General features: G+C 35.4%; 1 protein-coding gene across 9 annotated transcripts in view; it reads right to left on the bottom strand.

The window, feature by feature from the left end:
- Bcas3 (BCAS3 microtubule associated cell migration factor) overlaps nucleotides 1-27,100 on the bottom strand; it is a 530,094-nt gene that overhangs the window by 332,432 nt on the left and 170,562 nt on the right. For all 9 annotated transcript variants that reach the window (XM_010626745.2, XM_010626749.2, XM_010626748.2 and 6 more), the window contains exons 14-15: nucleotides 23,379-23,512; nucleotides 1,528-1,792 (exon numbers count right to left, since the gene is read on the bottom strand). In XM_010626745.2, the coding sequence (XP_010625047.1) occupies nucleotides 1,528-1,792; nucleotides 23,379-23,512 (399 nt within the window). The remainder of the gene's footprint in view (nucleotides 1-1,527; nucleotides 1,793-23,378; nucleotides 23,513-27,100) is intronic.

Here is a 27,100-nt window from a genome sequence, read left to right as displayed (position 1 = left end):
ATGGGAGGGGAAAAAAGACATGCAAGAATATACTGTGATGATATACAAACGGAAGGTCTACAAATCCTTCTTTATCTATCAATGTCTCTCTTTTTATTTTGAGACAGAGGCTCAATAAATTACCCGGGCTTGTCTTGAACTTGTCGTCCTCCTACCTTAGCAACCTAAGTGAAGGGGATTACAAGTGTGTGCCACTATGCTCAGAACAATACCTCAATCTTGAAAACCTAAAATGGTTATCATTAAAAAGATGCAATACTCAGGAAAAGAGTAATTCAGCACCCACATGTTAAGGCATTCTGAAGAGACTGAAATGGTATAATCACTCTGATATTACTTACAAAGATTAAGATTAACAAATGTAATGACTGAGAATTTCCACTCTAAAATAAGTATACATTTATACCAAGAAACAGTAGAAAAATTTTCATTGTATCATTAGAAAAACTCCAAACTAGAAACCATACAAATGTACATGAACAATATTAGAAAGGATAAATGGATGGAAACAGATCTGCACAAAGGAATAAGTGAAGAATTTTAAACACAGACTCAAAAACCTGTCAGGTCAGAGACACTTAAAATAGTTTTGTACAGTGACTAAAATAATTTTTCACCACATAGAACAATTATCAAAGCAAACAAAAGAAATAAACTAAATCTACCTGTAATAACATGAATGAATCTTATGAATATAATATCTAAAAATTAAATGTACTAGAATATAAATATTCTACAATTCCATTCATATAAATATGAAAAACAACATTTAGGATACTTCCTTAGAAATAGAACTATTGGGCAGGGGATTTAGTTCAGTGGTTCGGTGGCCTGCCTTGTAAGCGCAAGGATCCAAGTTCAATCCCTGGTACCAAAACAAACAAACAAACAAACAAAAAATAGAACTATTTATAAAAAATAAGCAAGCGAATACCATAAAAACCTGAACCATGGCTTAATATTATAGAGAAAGGGCACAGAAAAGACACTTTGATAAGGTTCCACTTACTGACCAGCATAATGGTTATGTAATTATTTGCACCAGGATAAATTTCTGAGATACATCTTTACTTCTTTTTCCTATAACATACTGGCATAAATCCCACAGAGTGTACTTTAAAATAAAATATAATGACTGCTCTATCTGAAGTATACATGACTAATGACTATTCTTTTGTAATAATGAGTATTTCTGAATGAACTACAGTACGCCCATTCCAGACAGAATGTTCTGGAAGACATATGCGGAAATGTAGATCAGTTCTTTAAAGTTATGAAAGTATTTGAAATTATATAAGCATGATACCAAAACTTATATCCTTAGTTAGGGAGCATGGTAAAGATCATCATTACTATAATGGCTTAAGCTCACTAATGATTTAATAAATAAGAATGTTTTAAATGAGTTTAAGATCTTGCTAGTCCATGAACGGATTGCAAAAATTTTTATTTTGCCTTAGCGCCCTAAAACTAAAAACACAGTCAAGGAAGACTGAAGGGAGCAGTACAGAGAGAGAAACTGTTTACCATGCAGGGGTGAGCCAGAAGGGCTGCTGGATAGACCTGGAACAGGGCTACAGCGACCTCCTTGCTTAGACGTCAGCTCTTGTTCAATCTCTTCCAGCCCAGCACTTTTCTGGAAACGGCTCATGCGATTCACTACTCGTGGTGACATATGAGTACGAACACAAGGCTGGCCACCATAAGGGTTGATAGGGAAAACATGCGAGGTACCCCGGAGGGTACTAACCACAACCCAGCGACAGTCATGGCTGAAGCAGATGTCCTGAACCTAGAGATGAGACAAGACACAAACATAGCTGAAATTATATGGATTCTGCTGAGAGTATAACATATCACCAAACAGTAACAGAAATAACTGTCTCATGCGGAAATTTACCTAAGAATAGGTTAGTAAATGAAAATTTTTGTTTAATCAGTAAGAGTTTCACAATGAATATCAATCAAAACTCCACATCAGGGATCTATAAAATTTAGAAAAGGGAATTCTGTTTCTTTCTGCATGGAGTACCAACTCAGAAAACAGGATCTAGGCATCTGATTTCATAAAGAATTGTAAAAAAAATTAGGAGTATTTCCTAAAAGGCTTTCTAGTAAGCATAGAATGGTAAAACTTAAAAGTTATATACTACAATGAAAAGCTCTTAACTCAATCATTTACTCAAATATTAATTATACACCATCCTAAACACTAGGGATGAAAATCCATGTTATTGCAGTTTAATAGGAAGCTAAGACACATAATTAATTTATTAAAAGATAATACATAGGAAGTAAAATAACTTTCAAGTACACAGGCACAGTGGCAACAAGAAGGAAAATAGACTCTGCTTCGATGAACAGGTGTTCACTTCTCACTGGAAGATAATGACTCAGAGAATAAGGAATAATTACACAGAAAAAGTCTTAGAATACCTCTGGACCAAGGAATTTAGCTGTCTTTTTGTCATTATTTATTATTATTTTTGTTTTGTTTTGAGTTTGAGACAGGGTCTCAGTGAGCTGCCCTGGTGGTCCATGACCTTGCAATCCTCCTGCCTCAGCCTCTAGAGCTGATGGCATTAACAGAGATGTCACTGTGCCCAGCCTGGAATTTGGTTTTAAGTATGATATTCTTACTTAAAAGGAGAAACCCACTCTAATTTAAATCTATTTAGATACTCCATTTTATATACAAACATAAGGTAGAAGTGGTAGGTAAGTTCTTTGGAAGCTCCCCAGAAGTCAGCAAAAAGCCAGAAGTATTTGGGTTTTATTTGAGAAGTAGTGAGAGGAGATTTCAATTTTGAAAAAATGCAAGTAAAATGTAGAGGAGTACAATGGTGGTAGGGGACGTGGCTAGCTATAGGGAAGTTAGGTAGGAATTCACATCATATTCAGGGATAAACACCCCAAACAGCGATGGGGTGCAGAAGAAAGAAGGTATTAAAACACTCTAAACACACACCCAACAACAACAACCATTACAATGACAAAGACGATATTCATATATCTGCAGAGAGTCGCAAAGTTTTTCAATCAGGTGCCACTGGATTTTGCATGATATACCATCTCTACTATCTACTGCGTCCATGCAACTCTGCCCTTGTCCTGCCATAACAAAGAGAAAATGTAAAATACAGTCACGTTCCGAGGTCTGGGAGACTTTACAAAAGGAACTGGCTGCTTACAGATCTGATCTAGGGAAAATTAATCACTAATTTATTTTAGATTTATACAATGAATTAAATTCTTTGGTATTTGAAGTAACAATTTTAATTTACCATCTCTAATTTAATCAGTTTCAAGGTCTGAAGTTTAACTTGAGCAAAAATATCTCCGTGCACTTTTTCCATAAAATTAAAGTCAAGTAAAATTTGTTATTGCTCTAAGGTAGGGTGTGCGTGCTGGGAACCCAACCCAAGGTCTCATGCATACTTAGCATGTACTCTATCACCAAATACATCATCAGCCTGTTCTATGCATTGTGCACATAGCTTCTAAAAAGGAAGGCTGTCCACAAATGTCTTAGGTTTCCATCACTGACATATACAAGTTTTCTAGCACACAACTGTCAAATAGTGCTTTACAAATAATAAAGCAGGTTGAGACAGGGGCAGAGGGGAACCCAGACAAGGAAAATCATAGAGGTACAAGGACATCTCAGAGAGGAATTTAACATGAAAACTATGTATCTGTGTGTATAAACATGTGTGAACGTCAGGCCTATTAACTTTCATTATAACAACATAAATTAAGTAAAATTCCAATATATCAGAACTTCAAATAAGTCTAAACTCAAGATTAAAATCTTAAATGATATCTCATATTTACTGTGAACAAAAGCTGTATGTATTCATCAAAGCACAAATTTGGAAAGGGGTCTGAAACCTCTTGAATAAAAATTTTTATCTTATTTAGCAAGACAACTTCACTGTGATTCTACTGCTATGAAAACCAAAAGTTCAGCCACGTGGCTACTCTTCTAGATTACTGTCACATATCAAAATGATATGTTAATGAACTACGTAAAAGCTGGCATTTAACTACCAACAATTTTGGCATTTCACATAAAAAGTTCTTCCACATTTGCTTCAACTTCTGCAGTTTGCTTATAACAATTTTCAGCTTAACTGACTGTCTCTCTCTCTCTCTCTCTCTCTCTCTCTCTCTCTCGCTCTCTTTCTTTTGGTAGCGGGGATTGAACTTGGGACCTTGCACTTGCAAGGCAGGTGGTGGAACTGAGCTAAATCCATAGCATTAACTAACTTTTCTAAATGGATTAAAGACCCTATTTAAAGAGTGAACACTGTAGTAAAGAAAGGAGAGGTGCAAAAGAAAAGTATGAACAGCAGAAGCTAGAAAAGAGATATTATATACAGTAACAGAAAATTTTAATATCATAATATCAAACTAACACTTCTGCCTGAAGAATCAAATATATAAAGAAAAACATCATTAGGCTTATTTAGTGATGTATAATCCACCCACACTGTTTTCTAAAATCTTTTTCCAGAACATTTATATCGATGAAAAGGTATTTCTTTCTTCCATTTTAGACTACATGTGATATGAGGTGGCATTAACAATCAGTATCAAGGCAGGGAAGGCAGAATTCCATCTAATACAACTTAGAAAACTGCTATTAGAGAAGCGATTCTGCGGCATGACCCTGAAGACATATGAGTGAGCAGAGAAGGGGTGCTAAAGACGTTAGCTGTCAGGCAAATTAGAGAAACTAAATCCTTCAACATTACAGAGGATAACAAATCACCTGCCCACAGAAGGACAATGGATATATCTGTTGGTATTAATGAGCTAGCCAGGTGGTTTTTCATATACTATTAAAAGCCATGGTATTTCTAACTAAACATTTTCTCATCAAAAAACAGGACAGCTCTATGGAGAGTCTCACTAATTTAGCAGTACAGTAGTAGTAAACATCATGAAAAATAACATTTACCATGTACTCGTGATAAACAGGAGATAAACAATTATATGCTCCTGTTACCATCCGAAATCCTGCTCTCAAAATTAGGAAACAAACGTATTTCTATCCCTATTTTTTGAAAACACTACTACTTTGTAACTCAGGAACTAAGCAGTTTTGGGTAACAAAGGGAATATGCTCCCAGCAGGCCACATTTCAAAATGCTACTGAACTAAAGCAGGGGATGTCTATGGGCACCAAACCAGTGTGGATTTCTTTAAGGACTGAGATCAGCAAACCTGAACTGAGGTTGGCAGACTTCTTCTATAGACAGTCAAATTGTAAAAAGTTAGGCCCTGCAGGCAAGGAAGCAAAACCAAAGGTATTATATGTAGGTAATAAAAATAGAAAAAAAATATGAAAAATCTTACTGATGAAATTTTAAAAATATAATGAACTTACTAAAATATTTTTGTAACAAGCCTTCCAGTGGGAAGAATGAAATTCATTTTCAGAGAATAATATTTTACATAACAGAGGTTCAAAGTTAGTGTTATTATATTGTGAAATTCATCTATTAGAACAATTTCAGGTGGATAGTACTGTACATAAGAAACAGCCAGGGGGCCATTGACCATAGTTCGCTAAATCATATTATACATCTACATTGTGGTCAAGAAAGAATGTGAAGTAGAAAAAAACCTCATAAACCTAACGCCCAAATCAACAAAGGGTAAGATGTTCTCAGGTTGAAAATTAGAATTTCTATGATATAGAAGAGTCAATAGAGAACAATGGAAAAAAAAATATATATATCCTTGATAAAGCTAAAAGAAGAATCCACACATGACATGGGTTAGGAATATGAGATTAACATAATAAATGTAATTTAAAAATTCAGTTGCAGACATTTGGTTTTGCTTGGTATTCAAAATGAATACAGCTATATTCAATACAAGAACACATAAGTATTTCAGAAATGTATCTAAACGTGAAAAAAATACAGAAACATAAATCCAAAAAACCTAGAGACAACTATTTCTCAGTATCTTGAAATATATCTTTCTAAGCATCTCTAAATGCATAAATGGATTTATATTATCTATTTAAAAGTATAATAAAAATACACGTGTGCATGCATACATAATTTTATATCAGATTACATTAAAATAGCCTATTTGATATGCAAAGTAATCTATGAATATTGTATAAAAGGTTGTGAAAACATAGGAAAATAAATAGTGCTATGAATACAAAGCCCTACATATTACTCTATGCTTCCTAGAGCTGGTATATAATAGTAAATATATCTATGCTTAGTTACCTACATGACCATGGGAGAGTAAGTTAACAACTCTGAAGTTCTGCATTTGCAAAAAATAAAAACCATAATAAAGAAATCTCATAGGGTTGTTAGTTCTAATGAATTAATATGTAGAAGACTTAAAAATAATGCCTAGCACTTAATAAGCAATATATACAGTTGTCATTTTATCATAAAAATATATTCCAACTGTTCAAGTATTTCTGTTTTCACTTCTACTAACAGGGACTAAACTACTACCATCTGTCTACCAGATTACTCCATTAATATACACCTAACACAGTCCATGCACCTAAAAGCAACACAAGACAGAGCAGATAAATTATACTTCAACATTAAAAACTTTTGCACATCAAAGGATACTACTTAGAAAGTCAAACCACAAGACTGGAGGTATTTGTAAGACATCTGATAAAGATGTAGTATCTAAATAATTTACAATTCAATAATATAAAGAACTCAATTAAAAGTTATCAAAGAATCACTGACATTAGGGAAATGTAAATCAAAACCTCAGATACATCACTTCTTACCCATAAGAATGGTTAAAAGAAAAAAATAAGTGCTAATGAGGATGTGTACAAATCAGAACCCTTATATATTTCTTGGGGGAGATGTACATGGTGCAACCACTCAGAAAATGTTTAAAAACATTAATCAATGGGCTGGGGATTTAGCTCAGAGGCTCTGCACCTACCTCACAAGCATTAGGTCCTGAGTTAGAGCCCCGATACCAAAACAAAGTTAACCATTCTTCCCAGTACCAAAAAAAAAAGAAAGAAAGGTAATCATTCTCAGCATTCTAGGAGGCTGAGGCAGAAGGATCACAAATTCATGTCCAACCTAGGCAACAATACAATAACTTGCCTCAAATTTTTAAAAAGGAAGGGTGGGGCTGGAGATGTAGTTCAGTGTAAAGTCCATGGGTTTAATCTCTAGTATCAACACCAACAAAAAACAAATCATAGAGTTTTCATATGCCCCAGCAATTTCACTTCCTTTTTTTTTTTCAGCTTTAATTGAGTTTATTGGTACATTTTAGGGATACACTACAGTTACATTCATTGTTGGGATCTTCTACCTCTACATGACAAGTCTTGATTCTCATTTTTTCCCCTTACCCCTGCCCTCCCTTCACCCCCTCCTCCCCTCCCCATCTACAAACACTTTATTTTCATCTTTTCATTATCTCACATTTTTTTCTTTTCCCTTATTACCCTTCCCCTACCCATCCCACCTTCTTTACACCTTTAGCATCTTTTTTCCCATTTCTAAATGACAGTAATCTTATTAGGATCTTACGTTTTATTGCAGATTATTCAGTCCATTTGTCCATCCGTTGGAAACTGGATAAAGAAGATGTGGTTTTTCTACAAAATGGAATATTACTCAGCCATAAAGAACGAGAAAATAGATTCATTCATAGGAAAATGGATACATATTAAAGATATACTCCTAAGTGAAATAAATAATTCGCACATGTGTAAATACCGAATAGTTTCTCTGGTGTGAATAATCAGCAATTTCACTTCTAGCTGCCCATCAGAAAAAAAAAATCTGTTCACATGAAAATCTATACATTAACAGTCACATCACTAGTCTTAAGCACCAAAGACTGAAAGCAACCCAAATGTCCACCAACTGATGAATTGATCAGCAAAGTGCGTTATGTCCATACAATGGAATATTATTCAACCATGGAAAGAAATGAAGTTCTGCTTAAAGGTGGATTGAAATTGAAACATTGTGCATGGTAAAAAATGCCACAGACATAAGGCTACATAATTCTATGCACAGAATAAGCAAATCTACAGATACAAAACTGATTAGCAATTGCCAAGGGCCAGCAGGAGGGAATGATGAGTATTTGCTACTAAGGACAAGGTTTATTTTGGAGTGATGAAAATGGTCTTGAATGAGATAGTTGTGTTCAATGTACAACTATGAGAGTATTATCTGTATTGGTTTTTTTCCCCCATACTGGGAATCAAACTCATGACACAACAGGTGGCTGAGGGTGGGGAGGATTGTGAGTTCAGGCTCAGGCTGGGCAATTCAGTGACTTAGGAAGACCCTGACTCCAAAAAGAAGAAGGGAGGAAGAAAGAAGAGAGGGAGGAGAAACAACTAGACGATTTTTAAGAAATGCAGATCCTGTGCCCCCACCTTCAGAACTGTGATTTAGCAGATGGAGAGGGTAGGCTGATCACAATTCTGTTGGTACTCACTGCAATAGAGAGTGATCAGTCTGACAAAAGCAAGCAGAGGCTGGCAAGTTCTAGGAAAGAACCAAGTTTCCTAATAAAATAACCAGCTCTGATGATACGTTCTTTTCCCATCCTACCATCTTGGATTCTGAAATGATGCCCAAGAAAATGGCATTTTAAAATAGCCTTGAAGGGGGCGGGGAGGCATCATTGAGCAACTATTTCAAAATCAGCATGAGACTTCCTGTATCATGACAAAAATAAACACTGATTTTTAAAACTCATTGTTAAATGCACGTTTTTTTACTCAAAAACATATGCATAATGACTCAAATAATGGCTCCCTATTCAACCCTAGTAAAAAAGAAAACCAGAAAGCAGACAGTGCATGAATAATAATAAAAAAAACCTCAAACCAAGAGTTCTTATAGAAATGGCAACTGATGACAACTGCCACAAAGCAAAAACTAAGCTGCCATGGTCCACGCCATCAGATGAGGTTACAGTTAACAAAAATATACAGAAATAGAAAAAGGAAAGTATGTGTGTAAAAAAAAATACAAGATTTAGAGACATCCATGTCACATACTTCAAAAACTTTTAATTTTTCAAAATTACTAAAAACGCTTTCATTGAAATGTTGGGTCTCAGGTGGGCATGGTGGTGCACAACAGTAATCCCAGCATCAGGAGACTGAACCAGGAGGATTGCTTCGAGTTCAAGGCCAGACTGAGCTACACAGAGAGACTCTGTCTCAAAAAAAGCAAAGCAAAGCAAAGCAAAGATAAACTAAGCTGAGCTGAGCAAAAAGGCATTTTAGGAACTGACATTTCTATTCCTCCTTTATTCTTTTTTTCAAAGGAATGAGAAAGACTGAAATTTTAAAGCATGAATCTTAATGTCTAACATAATTTGTCAACCCTAAAATATCTGTAAAGAGTTGTCAACTGATAGGAATTTGCTGGTGATAAAGGAGTTAGCAAAGCAAATAAAAGTTAACTGGCCTATTTTAAATGATGCGACTGTTAGTGCATCAGGGAAACGGGGATGCTGCAATGTAAGACACAGAGTTCAAAATACTCTTCACAATTAAGCACAGCAACGTGCCCTCTCCAATACGTAGAAGGGTTATATTCTCAACTTATAACAGAAATGTATGCAGATGTTAATCTTAGATTTTTTTTTCTCCTGAACAAACTTTCTATCAGAGCTTAAAATAATCTAGTTTTGTAAATTACTTTCACTGTCACTATATTTGATGTGACATGGGCATTTAAATAGTGAAAAGACAGGGTGGGGTGGGGGGAGAGATGAAATGAGTAGCAGAAAAAAGGGGGAAAAAGGGTAGGAAGATCTAAAGGGAAGATGATTACAAGATGAGAAAAATCAAGGTTTAAATTCAAGCTTTCACACTTCTGATGAGTCTGAAGCTTTAGAAATAAATACCTTAGTCTACATGAATGTCTTTAGATTTAAATAAAATATTTGCCAATAACCTATTTTTTAAAGTGCCCATCAAAGACAGTAATAAAGTTATTTTTACATCTTAAATAAGCTTTTCTTCCTCAAAGAAACAAAATCATACAGAGTATATGTTCTTGACAAATAATGCAATCACACAAATCAATAACAGAAAAATGGCAGGAAAAATACCTAAATATAAGTGGTAATTAAACACATTAAATAATCCAAGAGTCAAAGAAAATGCTTAATGAGGTTAAAAATAAGCTGAATGAAAATTAAAATACAACAAAAATGTATCAAAATATGTGAGAGGACATTAAGATAGATAATACTGATGAAAAAATTATTCTGCCAGGTCCTTATATAGAAGATAAGAAAAGAACCAAATATTATAAATTCCTACTCCCAAAAAATCTGAAGAAAAAAGAACAACAAGGAGAACAAGAAGATGGAAATAGCAAACAAAGCAAACAGAAGAAAATAACAAAGATTAGAGCAGAAATTAAAGACAGAACATGAGATAAAGCTATAAAACAAAAATATTCTTCAAAAAATCAAAAAAACATGTCATTCGTCACCAGGAAGGATATAGGGGATATCACTAAAAATCCAGATATTAAGCAGATAATAAATAAGACAATACTATGAATAAACAAATGAATAAATTCAACAACTTAGAAAAAATAGACCAACTCTTCAAAAAACCAAAAGCTAACACATTCACAACTAAGATGAAATAAGTCATCTCAAAAGCCCTACAGCTAATGACTTTCTCTTTCATTAATTAAAAGAGAAAAGAGGACTTTATAATTGGTTTTATGGGGCCACTATACCCTCATAATATAAAACTAAAACTCAGAAAAATACACATTCAGAATTCAGAGACAGGCAGTTCTTTATCTTACTACCAAGAACATCACCCATTTAAAAATTTGACAGATCGGATCTCATTTAACTAAAAAATTTTAGCTCTTTAAACCCATGTCAAGTAGATGGCAGAAAAATACTGCAAAGTATTTATCTTACAAAAAAAGTAGTATCTATAAACGGATCTAGTCAAAATTAAAGACATTCTCTCTGTATAAATTTTAAAACTAAGCATATAATTAACGTGCTTGATACCTAGAGCAGAAAAATGCTAACTATTCACATGATATATTTATGACAGACCATTGAAAATACTCTAGATACCCTTTAGAGGTGAATGTACCAACACAGGAGGAGGTAGGTCTGATCATAAAAGGGCAACATGGGAAACTATTCAGTACTCTGAAAGTCATGTTAAATATATATGCCAAAACTGTACAAAATACAATGCATACACTTCACACAAAACAGTAAAAGTAAATTTGGTGTGATCTAGAAAAACAGCAGTGGACCTACCAAGGGCAATATCCTGGTTTATGATATATTATACTAGAAGTGTGTAAAGAGTGACCAACCATTGAGGGAAAACTGGGTATACACAAAATCTCTCAGTATTATTTCCTATAGTACAAATGAAACAATAATCATCTCAATTAGAAAAAAAACAGCCTGTAATCCCAGCACTTGGGAGGCTGAGGCAGGAGAATTGCTGTGAGTTTGAGACCAGCCTGGGCTACAGAGTAAGTTCCAGGTCAGTCTCAACTACATAGTGAGACCCTGTCTCAAAACTGCCCCCCCGCCAAAGTGAACGTGAGGTTTTGCTAATAGCACATATCAGAAGTTCTTAAGGACCTGTCTCTTGCTCTCCCTGATGTTCACTGGAATGACAATGAGAGGTTGCCAGAAATGACAAAGACTACAGGATTATCTTTGTGGTCATTGTTGGGGAAAATGATAAAAGAGGGGGCTGAGCAGACAGAAAGAATAAATGTCTTGCTGTACCTGGACATGAAGTGGAAGCTGGCAAGTCAGCACACTGCTCGTGGCAGGGAAGTGGCATCAACACAGGTACACTAATCATGGAGCTAAGGGCCAAGTGAAAATCTTTTTTTTTTTTTGGATTCAACTCAGGATCTTGCACTTGTGAGGCAGGTGCAGCACAGCGGCACTGAGCTAAATCCCCAGCCCTGGGCCCAGTGAGAAAAAAGGCCAAAGTTCCAAGGGGGCCCTACCATAGTCACAAGTTTGACTTGTTGTATTCCATACAACCTAGATAAAGAATAATGTCGCTGAATGCCCAGCTGTCACAGGAACAAGTGACAATGCTCTCACTGAAAACACTATTCCACATTTTCACAGGAGGAAAAATATGCTAGATTAGGGCATAAAAGAGTAAGTGCCTTAGTTCAATTCATGAATTTATGTAACTTCTGCTGATGTACGCATGAGTAGGAACTGCTTACCTGCTTGTACTTAAATTTAAATGCTTGTGTCAGAGGATATCTATACTGATTGGCCATCTATACTGAGATGACAGTGGGACAAGTTCACAACAGACCACCTACTAGGATTCCAGTTCCCTCCCATGTCTGACACCAGAAACAACACAGAATTCCAGGAGGCAATGTTTAGGTAAACCTTAATAGCTGCCTAAGTACTGAGAGGTATTATCCAAGTACAACATCGCCACCTGCCTGATGAAGCAACCAAGTACACTCCCTTTTTCAGAGAAGGCAGCTCCTAACCTGCTATGCTCTAATCCTAACTGAACAACTATCCCATAGAAGTCTCTGACTTTCCAGAGCCACTTTGGGATGAATGAACAAGGCGGGAAAGGCCTAACAAGAACTGCAAAAGAAACTAAAATGGCATATTCCAAAGTGCAGCCTGCCTGGCATCTTGGGATTTACGCCATCTTCTCCTACTCCACAGCCTGAAACAATAACACAGACTCCACAGGCCCTCTATTCACACAGCTCCCATTAAATACCTAGGCCTGATTCACTGGCAACTTAGATAAACAGAAACATAATGCTATCCACTGGGCTGTGGTAGCTTTCTAGCCCTAACAACAGAAGCCTGACTGAAGTAAGAAGCAATCAGCACAGGAGAGTAATGGAAGCTATCAGTCCCACTTTAATCCTGGATAGGCAAACAACTATGCCCAGTCACTTAGGTACTGTATGTAGATGCTTTGTTAAATAAAATGGATGGATGAGTACAAGGGCTTATACGTGGCCATAAAGGCCCAAGTCGTGTGCAAAGGCAAAGGTGGGGAGAGCAGTAGGCCAAGAAAATGGAGTTACAGTCCAATTTGGCAGAGCCTCCAGCCACAAAGGAAGATCAAGGCTTGAAACTCCCTGGCATTTGCCCTGCTGGATTCTGAACTTCTTTGTTACTATGACTCATGTATTCTCTTTCATTTCCTTTTAATAAGGTAGAATGTCTGTCTTATGCATGTCCTGATACATTTCAGTAGCAGATAAACTCTTGTAATTTCACACAAGTCCACAGAGGGAAATAAAAGTTTGCTTTAGGTTAGCTCATGGATGGTTAGTTGGATGATTTAGTCAAAGAGACTGGAGATTCTGAGGTGATGTTTTCAAGACATTTTGACATGCTGTGATTGGTTCAGATTTTTATAGGTATAGGGTAAAGGTACTTCACACAAGGCAAAAACACACATCCTAGAGAATATGGAATGAAGTAAAGGGAATTGGGTAGTCCCTAAAAAGACACAGCCACATCCTCTACAGGACTGGCTCTTCAGCAAACGTGCATGTGTAATAGAGTCATAAGACAAGGAACATATACTGGATGCTCTGGGTTACTACTGAAAGCAATCACATGTGCCCTTATAGGAAACATAGAAGGAGAAGGACACAACGTGACCACAAAGACAGGGACTAAGTGATGTGGCTATAAGCCAAGGGATGCTGACAATCTCCAGAAGTTGGAAGTGGCAAACAAAAGAGTTTTCCATAGAACCTCCAAGGGACCAGAACACGAAAAGAATAGATGAAAGGAAGTCCAAACAGAGCATAGCCTTGTTTACAGTTTGATTTTAAATGTCTTTGAGAGTAAACTTCTAATATTTTAAGTCACAAGTTCATGGCAAGTTGTTACAGTAACCACAGGGAAAGAAATACCAAGCAATTGTGGATACATCTCTAATGACGTGAGTTTTAAATTTGTGGGCATTATACCTAGGACTAATATTGCTGGGTTCTATGGAAAGTTTATATTAAGATTTGGAAACACCAACCTATCTTCCAGAGTGACTATAACATTTTACATTTCCAAAAGCAACTTCTGATATATGAGAAATCCGTTTCCTTCACTAACAACTGAGTTCTTAAAAGGAATTGTGCATACAAAACAACTTGCGTCTTTTGTTTCTCTTAATGGTTTCTTTCAAAGAGCAGATATGTTTAATTTTGATGAGCTATAGTTATCAGGTTTTCTTTCATGGATTTTGCTATTAGCATCACATTCTAAATAATGTATTCATAACAGATGGGACAAAGCTTCGGCCTATGTTTCCTCATAGAAGTTTTATAGCTGTAAGTTTTGTTTTGTCTTTTGTTTTGTTTTTTGTTACCAGGCATCGAACTCAGGACCTTGTGCTTGCGAGGCAGGCGGCAGCACCAGAGCTAAATCCCTGGCCCTCTAGCTGTAATTATTACATTTAAGTGTATAATTAATGTGAATTAATTTGTTGAAAAAACTAACCTTTCTTTACTTTGCATCTAGGCAGCTTTGTCAAAAATCAACTGTCCGATGTATGAAAAAGTTCTTGGAGTCTGTACTGATTTTTTTTTTTTTCTGGTTTTTTGAGACAGAGTCTCTCTATGTAGTTGAGATTGACCTGGAATCACTATGTAGCCCAGGCTGGTCTGGAAGTCACAGTGATCCTCCTTCCTCAGCCTCCTGAGTGCTGGGATTACAGGTGTGCGCCACCACACCCAGCTCTGTACTGATTAATGTACACTTAATAAATTTTGCTATTAGGTAATGACATCTATTCTACTTTGTTCTCGTTTTTCAGGTTATTTTGCTTATTGTAAGTCTTTTGTATTTTCAAATCAATGCTAGAGTTAGATAATTTCTATGGGGAAAAAAATGTGTTGGGATTCTGATAGTGAGTACACTGAATTTACAGATCAATTTGGAGAACTGACATCAAAACTGCATCATGTATTCCAGCACAAGAAAACAGCTCAACTTCCACACTTACTTACTTTCAAGTGGTATTTTCTAGCTTTTAGTGTATGAGTCCTACATATAGTAATGTTAGCAGTTTGTATTTTTTTGAAACTTTTAAACAATCAATTGTTTTTGTATGTGGAAGTTCAGTTGGTTTTTACATATTGACCTACATCCTGTGGTTTAAAGCATTCACTGTCTTTGCAGGTCTCATGTGTTTTCTACTCTGTCTTCAGAATCTATAATCTTGGTCTCCCTGGACTCAATATCACCTCATTAACCTGGAGACATTACAAGGTTCTACTTGGGCTACTGTTTCCTGTCCCATAGACTGCAAACTCTTTCACAGTCCTCCTCTTGCTTCCCACCTCTCAAAACTACCCATCTTTCAAAGCTGCTACAAAGTGTCTAGAACAAGTACTGTTTAAAGGTTATTTCAAGGGGGTTCAAATGGTATAATTGATAACGTGAAACAGGAAGAAAAGGAGGAAAGTAAATAAATCTCCTTTTACTCTACACTTGCCAAAAGTGTAGGTAATGACACTGATCCTTTAATTGGCACTCACTGTGGTGGGTGCTTTGCTAAATATTTTATATCTAATACTTATGATCAATAAACCCTATGAACCAGGTATAGGCCCCACTATATAGATGAGTAAGGCAGAAAAAGTAATTAGCTTCCTTTGGTTATATAATCATTAATCAGCATCCAAGTATAGAGGGAAGCTGGAAAAACAGGAAAGAGACTGGCTGTAAATGGGTGAGGGGTTTACTTTAAGGGATACGAATACTTTGTGAAATCAGATACTATCTGTGGTTTGCTTCACTATGAGAACATATTAAAAATTTCTGAAATGTACACTTAAAAATGAGTTTTCAGTTTAGGTATGGTGGTGCACACCTGTAATCCCAGCATCCCAGGAAGCAGAGACAGGAGGATTGCCATAAGTTTGAGGCCACCCTGAGCTATATACTGAGACTCTGTTCACAAAAAAAAAAAAAAAAGGAAGAAAAAGAAACAAATGAATTTTACAATATCAATTACACCAATAAAAATAATGGTTTTGAAAAAAAAATTTTAAATACATGACGATAAGCCATGCAAAAGTTTGTCAGGTTTTAAAAATAGTATGTACCAAAAAAAAAATACTATGTCCAGCTAAATTTGAATATGTTATAGGCATAACTACTCAGTATTTGTAACCTATTCACAATAAAAAATTTTGGTTTTATCTCAAACAACCATCAAATAGTGACAATCCTAAACAAACAGGGCCAGGGATTTAGCTCAGTGGTGCCACAGCCTGCCTTGCAAGCACAAGGTTCCAAGTTCAATCCCTGCTATCAAAAAAAAAAAAAAAAAAAAAAAAAAAATCCTTCCTTTAACCTTGACAATTAACGGGACTAATGTACTGTTTCGCAGGACCACTCTCATGTGGTCAGGTACTACTATCTGATGTACAAATGTTTCAAGATCATTTTTACTATTTACCGAAATTAGCATGTTAAATACAAAAGTGAAAAGTCTACCCATGTGAAATGTGTTAGGGAGGTACCAAGCGCTCCAGAATTCTCAAAAATGCTAAGTACACAGCTGCTTCACATGTAGGTGGCAGCCACCTACCGAACAATGATTTGGAGGTTATTATATTAGCTCTTCCTTCAACAATGCCCCAAACTCGGTGACAGAAACAAGAGCATCTTTTTTCTTGGACTTACAGATTAGCTATAGTGACTTAGATCCTCACATGGCCAATTCTTGCTCTGTGCTTTGAGGCAGTTTGAGCTCTGTTTCACACGTTCAGCTTTGGGGTCTAACCAGGGCCAGACATGAGCTGCCAGGGCACGCGACAGGCAGACTCTGTCCATGAAACCCAAGAAGTGGGTCCAACTGTGCGAGGCTGTGTAACACCCCTGCTGGTATAACGCCTCCTCATCGCCAGGGGCCAAACCACATCACAGCTGCAGTGACTCTATGTGCTGATAGTGAATGTAGGGTGAATTCACAAGGCTAGTAACATCTCAGAGAGTGTTACCACACGTTTTGAGAGGTATGTGCAAACTTGCTAAGCCTCACAAAAGCTTTTACCACTGCGAACTTGTTGAACTTGTGGAACAATTTCTATGGAGGAGGAGGAGGGTCTATTTTAGAACTCAACCACTGCCATTACAGTATTGGGAGAACTGGTGATAATTAGGTTAATACAAATTAAAAATTTAATATTTAAATATTCTTCATTAACATCAGCATTTTGTGGAATGCTCCTAGAGAACTGTGATGCAGCTTTATAACTCAATAATATTGTTCAAATTATGGTAATTTCATACTTCTAATTTAAAAGTTCAGCTAATGACAAATTCTGGTTTTATGTCAAACTATGTCACTGCCATCTATTTAAATCTTTCTTTGTAGCAACAAATAAACGTGGAAAAATACTTGGAAAAAAGAGTCTACCTCAGTAAAATACCCTTTAGATTTAGGTGTAATAGCCAGGCATGGTGATGCAGGCTTGTAATTGCAGCACTGGAAAACTGAGGAAAAAGGACCCCAAGTTTGAACCCAGTCTGGAAAATTTAGCCAGTCCTGGTCTCAAAATCATAAAATACAGGGTGGGAGAGGAGCTCAGTGTGTCAGCACAGGGTTCAGTCCCTAGTATGAGAAGAAGAAAAAAAAAAGATTTATATGTTCTTTCCAAACAAGGTCTAATTTTCTTGCTGCATATGTGCTTTATGAAGAAAATTACTGTCAGATGCAGAGGATATCCCAAGTCAAATACCACAAAACAACTTAATTCAACATAATTAAATCCACATACTTTTTCCCTTTGCCTGATTAAAGTACCCTCAGACTTCTTGGAAGAATTCAGAATAATATGATTTTTGAAGAATTTGAAGATGGCTACATGATCATGTGTTGTACATATTTAATGATCAGTGTTAAATTTTATCACATCAAAATAATTTTATGTAGAATTTTATAAAAATTAATTTTATGGACACAAAATGAGGTCCTTATATCTTGATACCTGCTGTTTAGAAATTCCAAATTACAGCATGTGTCCTAAACCAAAATCGTTTTAATACATTCAGTCTGTTTTGCCTACCTGTAAAATATGAATATCACTGGCAGAAATAAACTAGTATACTGAAGATATGCAAGGCACTGTCCTAAAGATGAGGGATGTCAAGAAAGTTAAGCAAGATCTCTATTTCCAGAATAAACTTGCAAATATATGAAATGGTATACAATGCTAACAAAAACCAAATATCAAAAACAGATAGTAAATGTTTAAAATATTCAAACAGCTGGGCATGGTGATGCATTCCTGTAATCCCAGCACTCAGGAGGCTGAGGCAGGAGGATGGCCACAAGTTTGTACTACGTAGTGAGTGCAAGGCCAGCCTGAACTACATAGCAAGACCCTGTCTCAAAGGAAGGGCAAGGGCAAGGAGGAAAGGAAAGGGGAAGGGGAAAGGGGAAAGGAGGACGGGGAAGGGGAAGGGGAAGAAGAAAGGAAGGAAGGAAGGAAGGGAGATTAAATGGTTACAGGTGAGGTAGAGTATACCAACAACAGAGCAGATAGGACAGGGCTTAATAAAGACTAAAGAAAGAAAATAGTAAATCTTTACCTCAAATGCTCATCTAATTTAAAACTTCCATAAAAAGAAACAAAAATGAATTATAACTAAACATTAAGCAACTTAGTTGTGACTTGAAGTGAGGAATGTTCCACAAGTGATTGAGATATGTCAAAAGATACAGATGCCCCCTTAGTAAGTTCCCACTGGTCAGATTTGGGACATTCTGAGGAAGAAAATTAACGGTATTAAACACGTAGAATATATCTTAACAAGTAGAAATCTATGAGCTGAAAATTTTACAAAGAGAGAAGTCGAAATCATAGGCGATCTGATGGGATGCAATGAGAACAGTAATGCCGCTCTGACATTCTTGCCAAATAGCCTAAGTCTAGTTATGAGAAAATACCAGATAAATACTGAGGCATATTCTACACAGCACATAGGCTACAATCTCTAAAATTACTGAAATCATAAATGGCAAACAAATGATGCACAACTCCATAATGAAGAATATGACAACAAAGTTTCCTGAAATAGATCCTTTTGCTGGTTACTGGGACAAATGGTGAAACTTAAATGGGGTATGAATATCAGGTGGCTGAAATTTATGGATTTGTATTTTGATGATTATTTTATGGTTTATCACTTGTAGTAACTGCATGTTCAAACTTGAAGGATAACAATTTTGACAGCCAACTTTTAAATGATTTAGATTCCGGAAAGAAAGGATCTGTCTGGATCTGTGGAAGAGCTTAAGAACGTGAGAATCCAAGGAATATTTTATTTTTTAAAAGAAATCCCAGTATTATTTAAAAGAGACAAACAGCCCTCAAAAATACAAACAAGAACTTTAATGAAGCAAAAGATAACTGGAACTTTAAAAAGTATTGATTCTACTAGGTAAGGAGAGGATATATACAGTGAAATTCTTAACATAAATCAGTATCTAAGTGTAAATGATACACTTCTAACCAGAAATCTCAGAGAAATCAATTTTATTCATCTTAGCAAATTATAATATATATGCATTTATATATAATATATAATATACATAATAATATAATATATAACTATATATAATATATAATAGTCTATGCAAAATTGCATAAAACTTACATTTAAAAATAAAATATATATTTTCAAAAGTTTTATATATTATTGTAAAATCAAAAAGAATATGCTAAAATTAGAGCAAAATAATGCAACAAAAAGAAAACAAGGGCCAGGAATTTAGCTCAGTGGTGCTACACCTGCCTCACAAGCGCAAGGTCCTGAGTTCGATCCCCAGTACTGGGGAGTGAAGGGGAGCACAAGAAAAAGAAAATAAAAGATAAAGGAATCACTATTACAACTGCACAAATGATATAGTGTCTAGCCAAGTGGTAAAAGAAAAACCAAATGAAAAAAGTCAAAAATTGTGATTTTTTTCATAAAACATTCTACAAAGAAAATTCACTAAAAAAACACTAGCTGATCTCATAAGAGTCTACCAAAGTAAGAAAATAGACATTTGGAATGAAATAATTAATAGTTTAGCTATACTACAAAATGACTAATTCTAAAATGTAGTAATTCCTACATGAAAAACTTCTATAATATAGGAATGTCACTTCTAACTATAAAAATATAATTTCAGTGCCTTCCCCCCAAAAAAGCTCCACGATTCTTATATAACTCTAAAAAGTTAGCCTGAAGACAATAGCTAAGAAAATGCTAGAAAATGAAAGGTAAATCATACTATGAAACTAAAATAAATAAAACTGCATAATGGTGTTAAAGGGTTTTATTTTTACATTCTTTTAGAGACATTTCCAAACATCTACAAAATAGGACAATGTATCCCATTATATGAACATCACTACTCTTCAATAATTATCAACACATTGTTAATCTTATGAATCTATGTCACTTTTTTGACAGAAAATTTTAGCACAAATGAACAATATCATATGATTTGACCTGTTAATATTTCAGGTTGTATGCCTAACATATAAAGATTTTTTTTAAAACATAACTACAATATAATTACTCACACAGCAGGTTAATAATACTTAATAAATATCATATAAGACCTAGATCTTAGGTAATATTTTCCAAGTGTTTCAAAAATTTCTCTTCATTTTCTGTTTAACTTAGGGTACAAAGTTCACAAATTCCATTCATATGATGTGTTTTATACATCTCTTGTAATCAACAGGACCATCCTTCTTTTTTCATCTGTCATCTGTTGTATTACCTCATCTAACCTCCACTACTGCTAGATTATTTTACAAATTCCAGATTATCTTTGTGTAACTTACAATACTGTTTCACTAAAAGATAAAGATTTAAAATTCTTTGTTTTAGGGTACCGGGGGGATCAAACAGGACCTTGCTCTTGCAAGACAGGTGGCAGCACCACTGAGCTAAATCCCTGGCCCCCTAAAATTATTTAATTATTTAATAAGACAAAAAAAAATCTCTCAGCACTGTGGGAGGCTGAGGCATGAGGATGATTTTCAAGGTCATCCTGAGCAATTTAGCAAAAAGCTGTCTCAAAATAAAAATAATAATAAAAGGGCTGGGAATGTAGCTCAGGGACCTGGGTTTAATCCTGTTACAAAATAAATAAATACATATATAACCATTTATATGAAAATATCTTTTAAATCTGGGTTTGTGTGAGAAAGGATGCAAATGAAGTCTACACTTTGCACTTGGATAATATTTTCCAATATCTCCTAAACCAACTTTTATTTTCCCATTACAATTACTAGCTAAAGAAACTAGGTCACTTTTGGGGGTTGAGGGTTGAGAAGAGGTCTCCCTATGTAGTTCAGGCTAGTCTTGAACTTGGGGCAATCCTCCTGCCCCAGCCTCTCAAGTACTGGAATTGTGGGCATGAGCCACCACCTAGATCACATTTATACTGTAGAACTTCCTGAATTTTAGTAATGACTACTTGCATTCTGATGCTGTTGTTTAACTTGTCACACATTTATGTATTTTCTGTAGAGTGCTAATTATATTCAGAAGCTGAATTCAATATATGTAAAGGGCTGGCCAAGAATAATGATGATGTGCATACCCTATTACATCATGTTGGTAAGCACATAATGTATGATTGTTCCACCAGAGTAAGGCTAAGATTCATCAGCTAAAACCTAACACACATGATTATTGACTAGATCCATAACTGAAAACAGTTATTTTCTATTTATTTTATTATGCTGGAAATCAACAGAAAAATGTACTCTCATTAACCATGTGGTTGTATTACTAACTTGCTAGAAGAAAGGTAGGATAAATGGTAGATACTTTATCAATATTCAGAATAGTAACAAGCTACCCAATTTTTTTATTATGTATCATTTTGAACTCACTGATTTCTATATAAAGTATTAAAATGTTTCATTTTAGTACAGTCATTTGCTTGGTGGAAACTGAAGAGAAACAGTACTTAGACTGTTGAGAAAGGATGGACAATCCGATAAATAGTACAGGGTCAGCAGGCTATCACCTAGAGTGACAAACAGACGGTGGTGTACTGTAAATACATCAAAAATAGCTCTGTGAAACAAGCTATTTGGGATTTTAGGCTATTAAGATAATGTACAGTATCTGGACAATGTGATAGTAAAAATAGTACACATTTAAACAAAAATATACTTAAATCATTTAACATGGAGCATAGTATATTACTCAGGAAAATGTGGGGGGATGCATGTTTGTGCAATTGTGTGTATAGATAAATAAAAAGTGGCAGGCTGGGGATTTAGCTCAATGCTTCTGCCACCCGCCTTGCAAGTGCAAGGTCCCGAGTTCGATCCCTGATACCCCCCACAAAAAATAATTTCTTTAGGGCCAGGGATTTAGCTCAGTGGTTCCACCGCTTGCCTCACAAGCACAAGGTCCCGAGTTCAATCCCCAGTACCAATCAATCAATCAATCAATAAAAGAATGAATGTTTTTAGAAAACTGGCTCTCTGGGGAAAAAACAGCCCAGCCCTGACTTGCAGTGTTTGTCAATTTTCCTGATTAAATATACCCACCACAGGTGATTTTACACTACTAAAGTGATGTCACTAAATGAAGTGCTGGAAAAAGAAATGTACACAACCAGGTTTCAATAGCCATTGAGGCTGGGTGTAGTGGCGCACACCTGTAATCCCACCACTCAGGAGGCTGAGGACAGCCTGAACTACAAAGTGAGTTCAAGGCCAGCCTGAACTACAAAGCAAGACCTTGTCTCAAAAACAAACACACATACATACAAAAAAATCAACAGTCATGTGAATTCCTGATGGTGTATCTATATGCCCATATCTATTATAAAACTGATTTTTGTGCATTTGTGAATGTGTGCATATGTGTATACATATATGCATGAATGTGTATGTGTGTACATGTATGTGAACATTAAATGTGTGCATATATGTAAACATGTGTGCATGCGTGTGAATGTGCGTGTGTATGTGTGTATGTATAAAATAAAAATGTTAAGTTTGCAGAGATACTTAGTTGAATAGAAGAAGTTTTCTCTGGATCAAGAAACAGTATTAGTTTGGGAAGAAAAATGAGCTACTGTTTTAACAAAAATCACTAAATTTTAATTATAAATTCTATTTAATCTATTTAAATAGTTAATCTATTGTTTATATATTTATGGGGTCAAATGAGACATTTTTAAAATTTAATCTAACCCACTGTCAGAGAACAATACTTTCTGACAAACACTGAGTTCCAATGTGATATAAATAAACAACCAGATTAGATATCATATTATACAAAGAAATCAACCTTTTGAAAAATTAACTTACTTTGGCTTCGGTTTCACCCCTGTGAAGAGTGTATAGATGGTGGATAGCACTTTGTGATGAGGACCAAGGATGGGTCAGAATTTGGAAGACATGAAAGTCATGGCCAAGGGTATCTGTTGTGACTAACAGCATTCCTGGAAGATAAAAAAACAAAAGGCAAAAATAAAAATGACTGCATATGTGGATGGAATATCTTTAATACATATTTTAAATATCAATAAAAATTAAGGACATAAAAATTTTTCAAAATAAAAAAGTCAAAATATATTTTTCCTGTCAGTACCAATTTAGTGCCACAGCACTAAAGCAGCAAAATATAAATAATAGATGTAAAAGTATTATATTTTCCTATCATAATTGTTAAGAGATGTTATGTGCCTCAAGTTACAATGTTCATCATAATTTTTTTGTTTTGTTTTGTTTGAGACAGGTCTTGCTATATAGTTAAGACTGACCTGGAACTCACTATGTAGCCCTGGTTGGCCGCAAACTCATGGTGAGTTCAAGGCCAGCCTGAACTACAAAGCACATGTAATTTTTTTTAAATGAATGTGAAAATGATGTCATTCCACAGAACTAAAACTTACTCCCACTTTTTGTCATTTTTCCTAACTTGAATTCTAAGTGCCAGTTTACCAACTGGTCAAATCACCAATTTCCCCCACTTAATTCACTGGCTTAAAATTTGTGTATCCTGAGGTGAGTGTGGTACCACACACTTGTAAGCCTAGTTTACTCAGGAGGTTGATACTCTCAAACTCAGAGGTTCTAGTCCAGCCTCAACAACATATAGTCAGATGTTGTCTCAAAAACTAAAATGAAATTTATCTCTGTGCTACAGTGATATGCATTAAAACTGCCTACAGAGTCTTTCCCAGTTGTTGGTTCATTTTGATGTCATCCAAGGTCATTAAGATGTTCAGTTTTCTTATAGAAGTTTCCTGATTTTGCTTTTAGTTTTTGTTTTCAAATCACAGTTCTTAAATTAGTGATGGGGAAACTTTTAGAGACTGAGTACCCAAACTGCAATTCAAAACCCTCTTATTTATCATAAAGTGCCAACACTGCAATTAAACCTGAACACTGAGGTTTTGGTTTAGAAAAAACAACTCCTACATTAAGAAAAAAACCTAACAACAGAACTTTCAATGATAAAGACAGCCTGCTGCTGCAGCGTGCTAGGTTTTCCACCATCAGAAACTGACCCAAGAAATAACACACTTATCAAATTTCCATACAAAATGAACATAGCTTACAAAGGGCCACATTTCTGAGAATGAGATTTTTTTGGTAGATCTATCTGGATATTTAAAACAGTATCTGTAGAGAGCATGTTCAGCATGAAAGAAGACCTGGACTCAATCCCCAGAACCAAAAGTAAATATAAACTATACAATACAAACTAATAAAGCTGTATCTGTTTTTCCCCCATTGGTTAACCTTTTATTAAATATATTTTCAGTGATAAGTAGATACAGAAAGTTTACATATTAATGCCATATGATGCTTTGATACATGTATATGCTGTATAATGTCTGAATCCACTTAAACACATCCATCTCCTCAAACATTATTTGTCTATGGTGAAAACTTTCAAAATCCAGCTTTTTGAAGTAGGCAGTACATAATTGTTACCAAAAATATAACAAATGCTTTTTACAATTTTACTAATAGTAAAAATTACTGAAAAATAAAAGATGCTCCCATTAAGCCCCCTGAAACTATCCCTCTTCCCTTCAAACACACTTAGCCCATCGTTCTTGCCATTTTCTGAAACAGTTCTGAAAGTTCTCTTTTATTAGCATGTTTAGTTGCACTGTCTTGGATGCCCTGATGTCCTGAATCAGTTCAAACTGTTTACCTTGGGCCGGGGATTTAGCTCAGCAGTTCAGTGGCCTGCCTTGCAAACACAAGGACCCAGTACTCAAAAAAAAAAAGTTTACCTTTCGTGATCATTTTGACTTGGGTGAAAAGCCAGAAGTTGTACAGTGCAAGATCCAGTGAATAATTTGTATGAGGGCACAGCATAATGTTCTTAACTTACAGAAAATGCCATAAATGGTATCAATCATTATCGTAAGAGGATGAAACTACCCATTTCTCTTGCTGTTTTCTATTTACACAGTTTCTTCAATGCTGAAGTAGGCCCTGAGAGCATTCAGAGTTCTCTGTAGTAGTCCTGGATATCAGCCTAGCTCCCATAATTCCTTCAAGGTCAAAAACACAATCAACTTCACCTCAACGTTGGATCTTGAATGATGCACTATGTTCATGTGAGAACTGGCTGATATCCATTGCAAAGCTTGGTCATACAATCACAAACACAAATCTGAGTTCCATCTCTCATGATGATGTTTCTTAAAAAGCTGGAATCTAAAGCTGCCCTATCTCGCAATGCCAATGAAACTGACAAAATTACATGTTAATGTTCTGTGATCTATGATTTATGGCACACCTTTAAGATACACTTTCTCTCAAACTAGCTCACAATCAACTGCATTAAACAAGCTGAAATTTGTTACACATATGGTACCAAGCCTCGCTGCTCTGCTTCTCCTACTGAAGATCCTGCCTTTTCACTAGCTGGCACTTGGCACCAGAGTAGACTGTACCTTGGATCAGCTCCCCTGAGGCAGCATGCTAGAATTCCTTACTCCTATCTAACTATAACTTAGAGTACTATGCACTCAGCAAACTCTCTGTTAATCATCATTCTACTCTCAACTTCTAGGAGCCCAATTTTTTAAGATTCCACGCATAAATGAGATCATATGGTATTAGTGTTTCTGAGCTTTATTTAAAATTGTCTCCAGTTACATCCTTGATATTGCAAATGACAAGGCTGCATTGTTTTTATGGCTAAATAGTATTCTACTGTGCATACACACATTTAATTAATATGGCATTTTCAACAATATGATTAATTTGCTTCAAATTCCTGGGATAAGTCTGTATGCTACTAGGTACACTTTTTGAAGGGCATAATATCTGAACAGAGATGTAAACTTCTGATTCATGTATACATTGGGTACTGATTAACTCAGAGTACTTAGCATAGGCAGGTCTACTCCCATCCCCACCCCCCAATAACATGCTGTTCTGGTACTATTAACAGGAGCATGCTGGCCTCAAAGAATGAACCAGAAAATGTTCCTTATTCTATAACAACAACAACAAAAAGTTTAAAATTGCTATTATTTCTATGTTAAACGTTTGACATAGATGTTAAATGTTAACTTCTATAGACTAACTTTGAAGGTTTTTTAATTACAGTTTGAGTATCTAATATCCAAAATACTTAGCACAGAAGGATTTCAGATTTCAGATGTAATATATATAATATTTGGGGGACAGGACTCATATCTAAACAAGAAATTTATTTAAGTTTCACATATACTTTATACACATAGATGGCAATTTTATGCAGTATTTTTAGTATAACTGTGTTTTGTTTTTGTGGTACTAAGGACTGAAGACAAGGTTCCCTCACATGCTATCACTAAGCCACACACCCAGGTTTAGTGTGCTTACATTTTGACTGAAACCTGTTATGGAATTTGGGCTCAAAAAATTTGGGGGCTCTGAACCATTTCAAATCTAAAATTTTCAGATGAGGGATACTCAGATTATACTACTAAATTTTCTTTATTTAAATTTTCTTAATTCCTCGGTGAATTACTTTGTTATTAAAGGAGTTTATCCTTTTTTTTTTTTTTTTTTTT

Source organism: Fukomys damarensis, unplaced genomic scaffold, assembly GCF_012274545.1.
Source record: "Fukomys damarensis isolate Sample0158 unplaced genomic scaffold, DMR_v1.0_HiC HiC_scaffold_13, whole genome shotgun sequence".
Taxonomy (NCBI): domain Eukaryota; kingdom Metazoa; phylum Chordata; class Mammalia; order Rodentia; family Bathyergidae; genus Fukomys; species Fukomys damarensis.
Note: the sequence above shows the minus strand (reverse complement) of the source record. Positions and strands in the feature narration are given on the sequence as shown.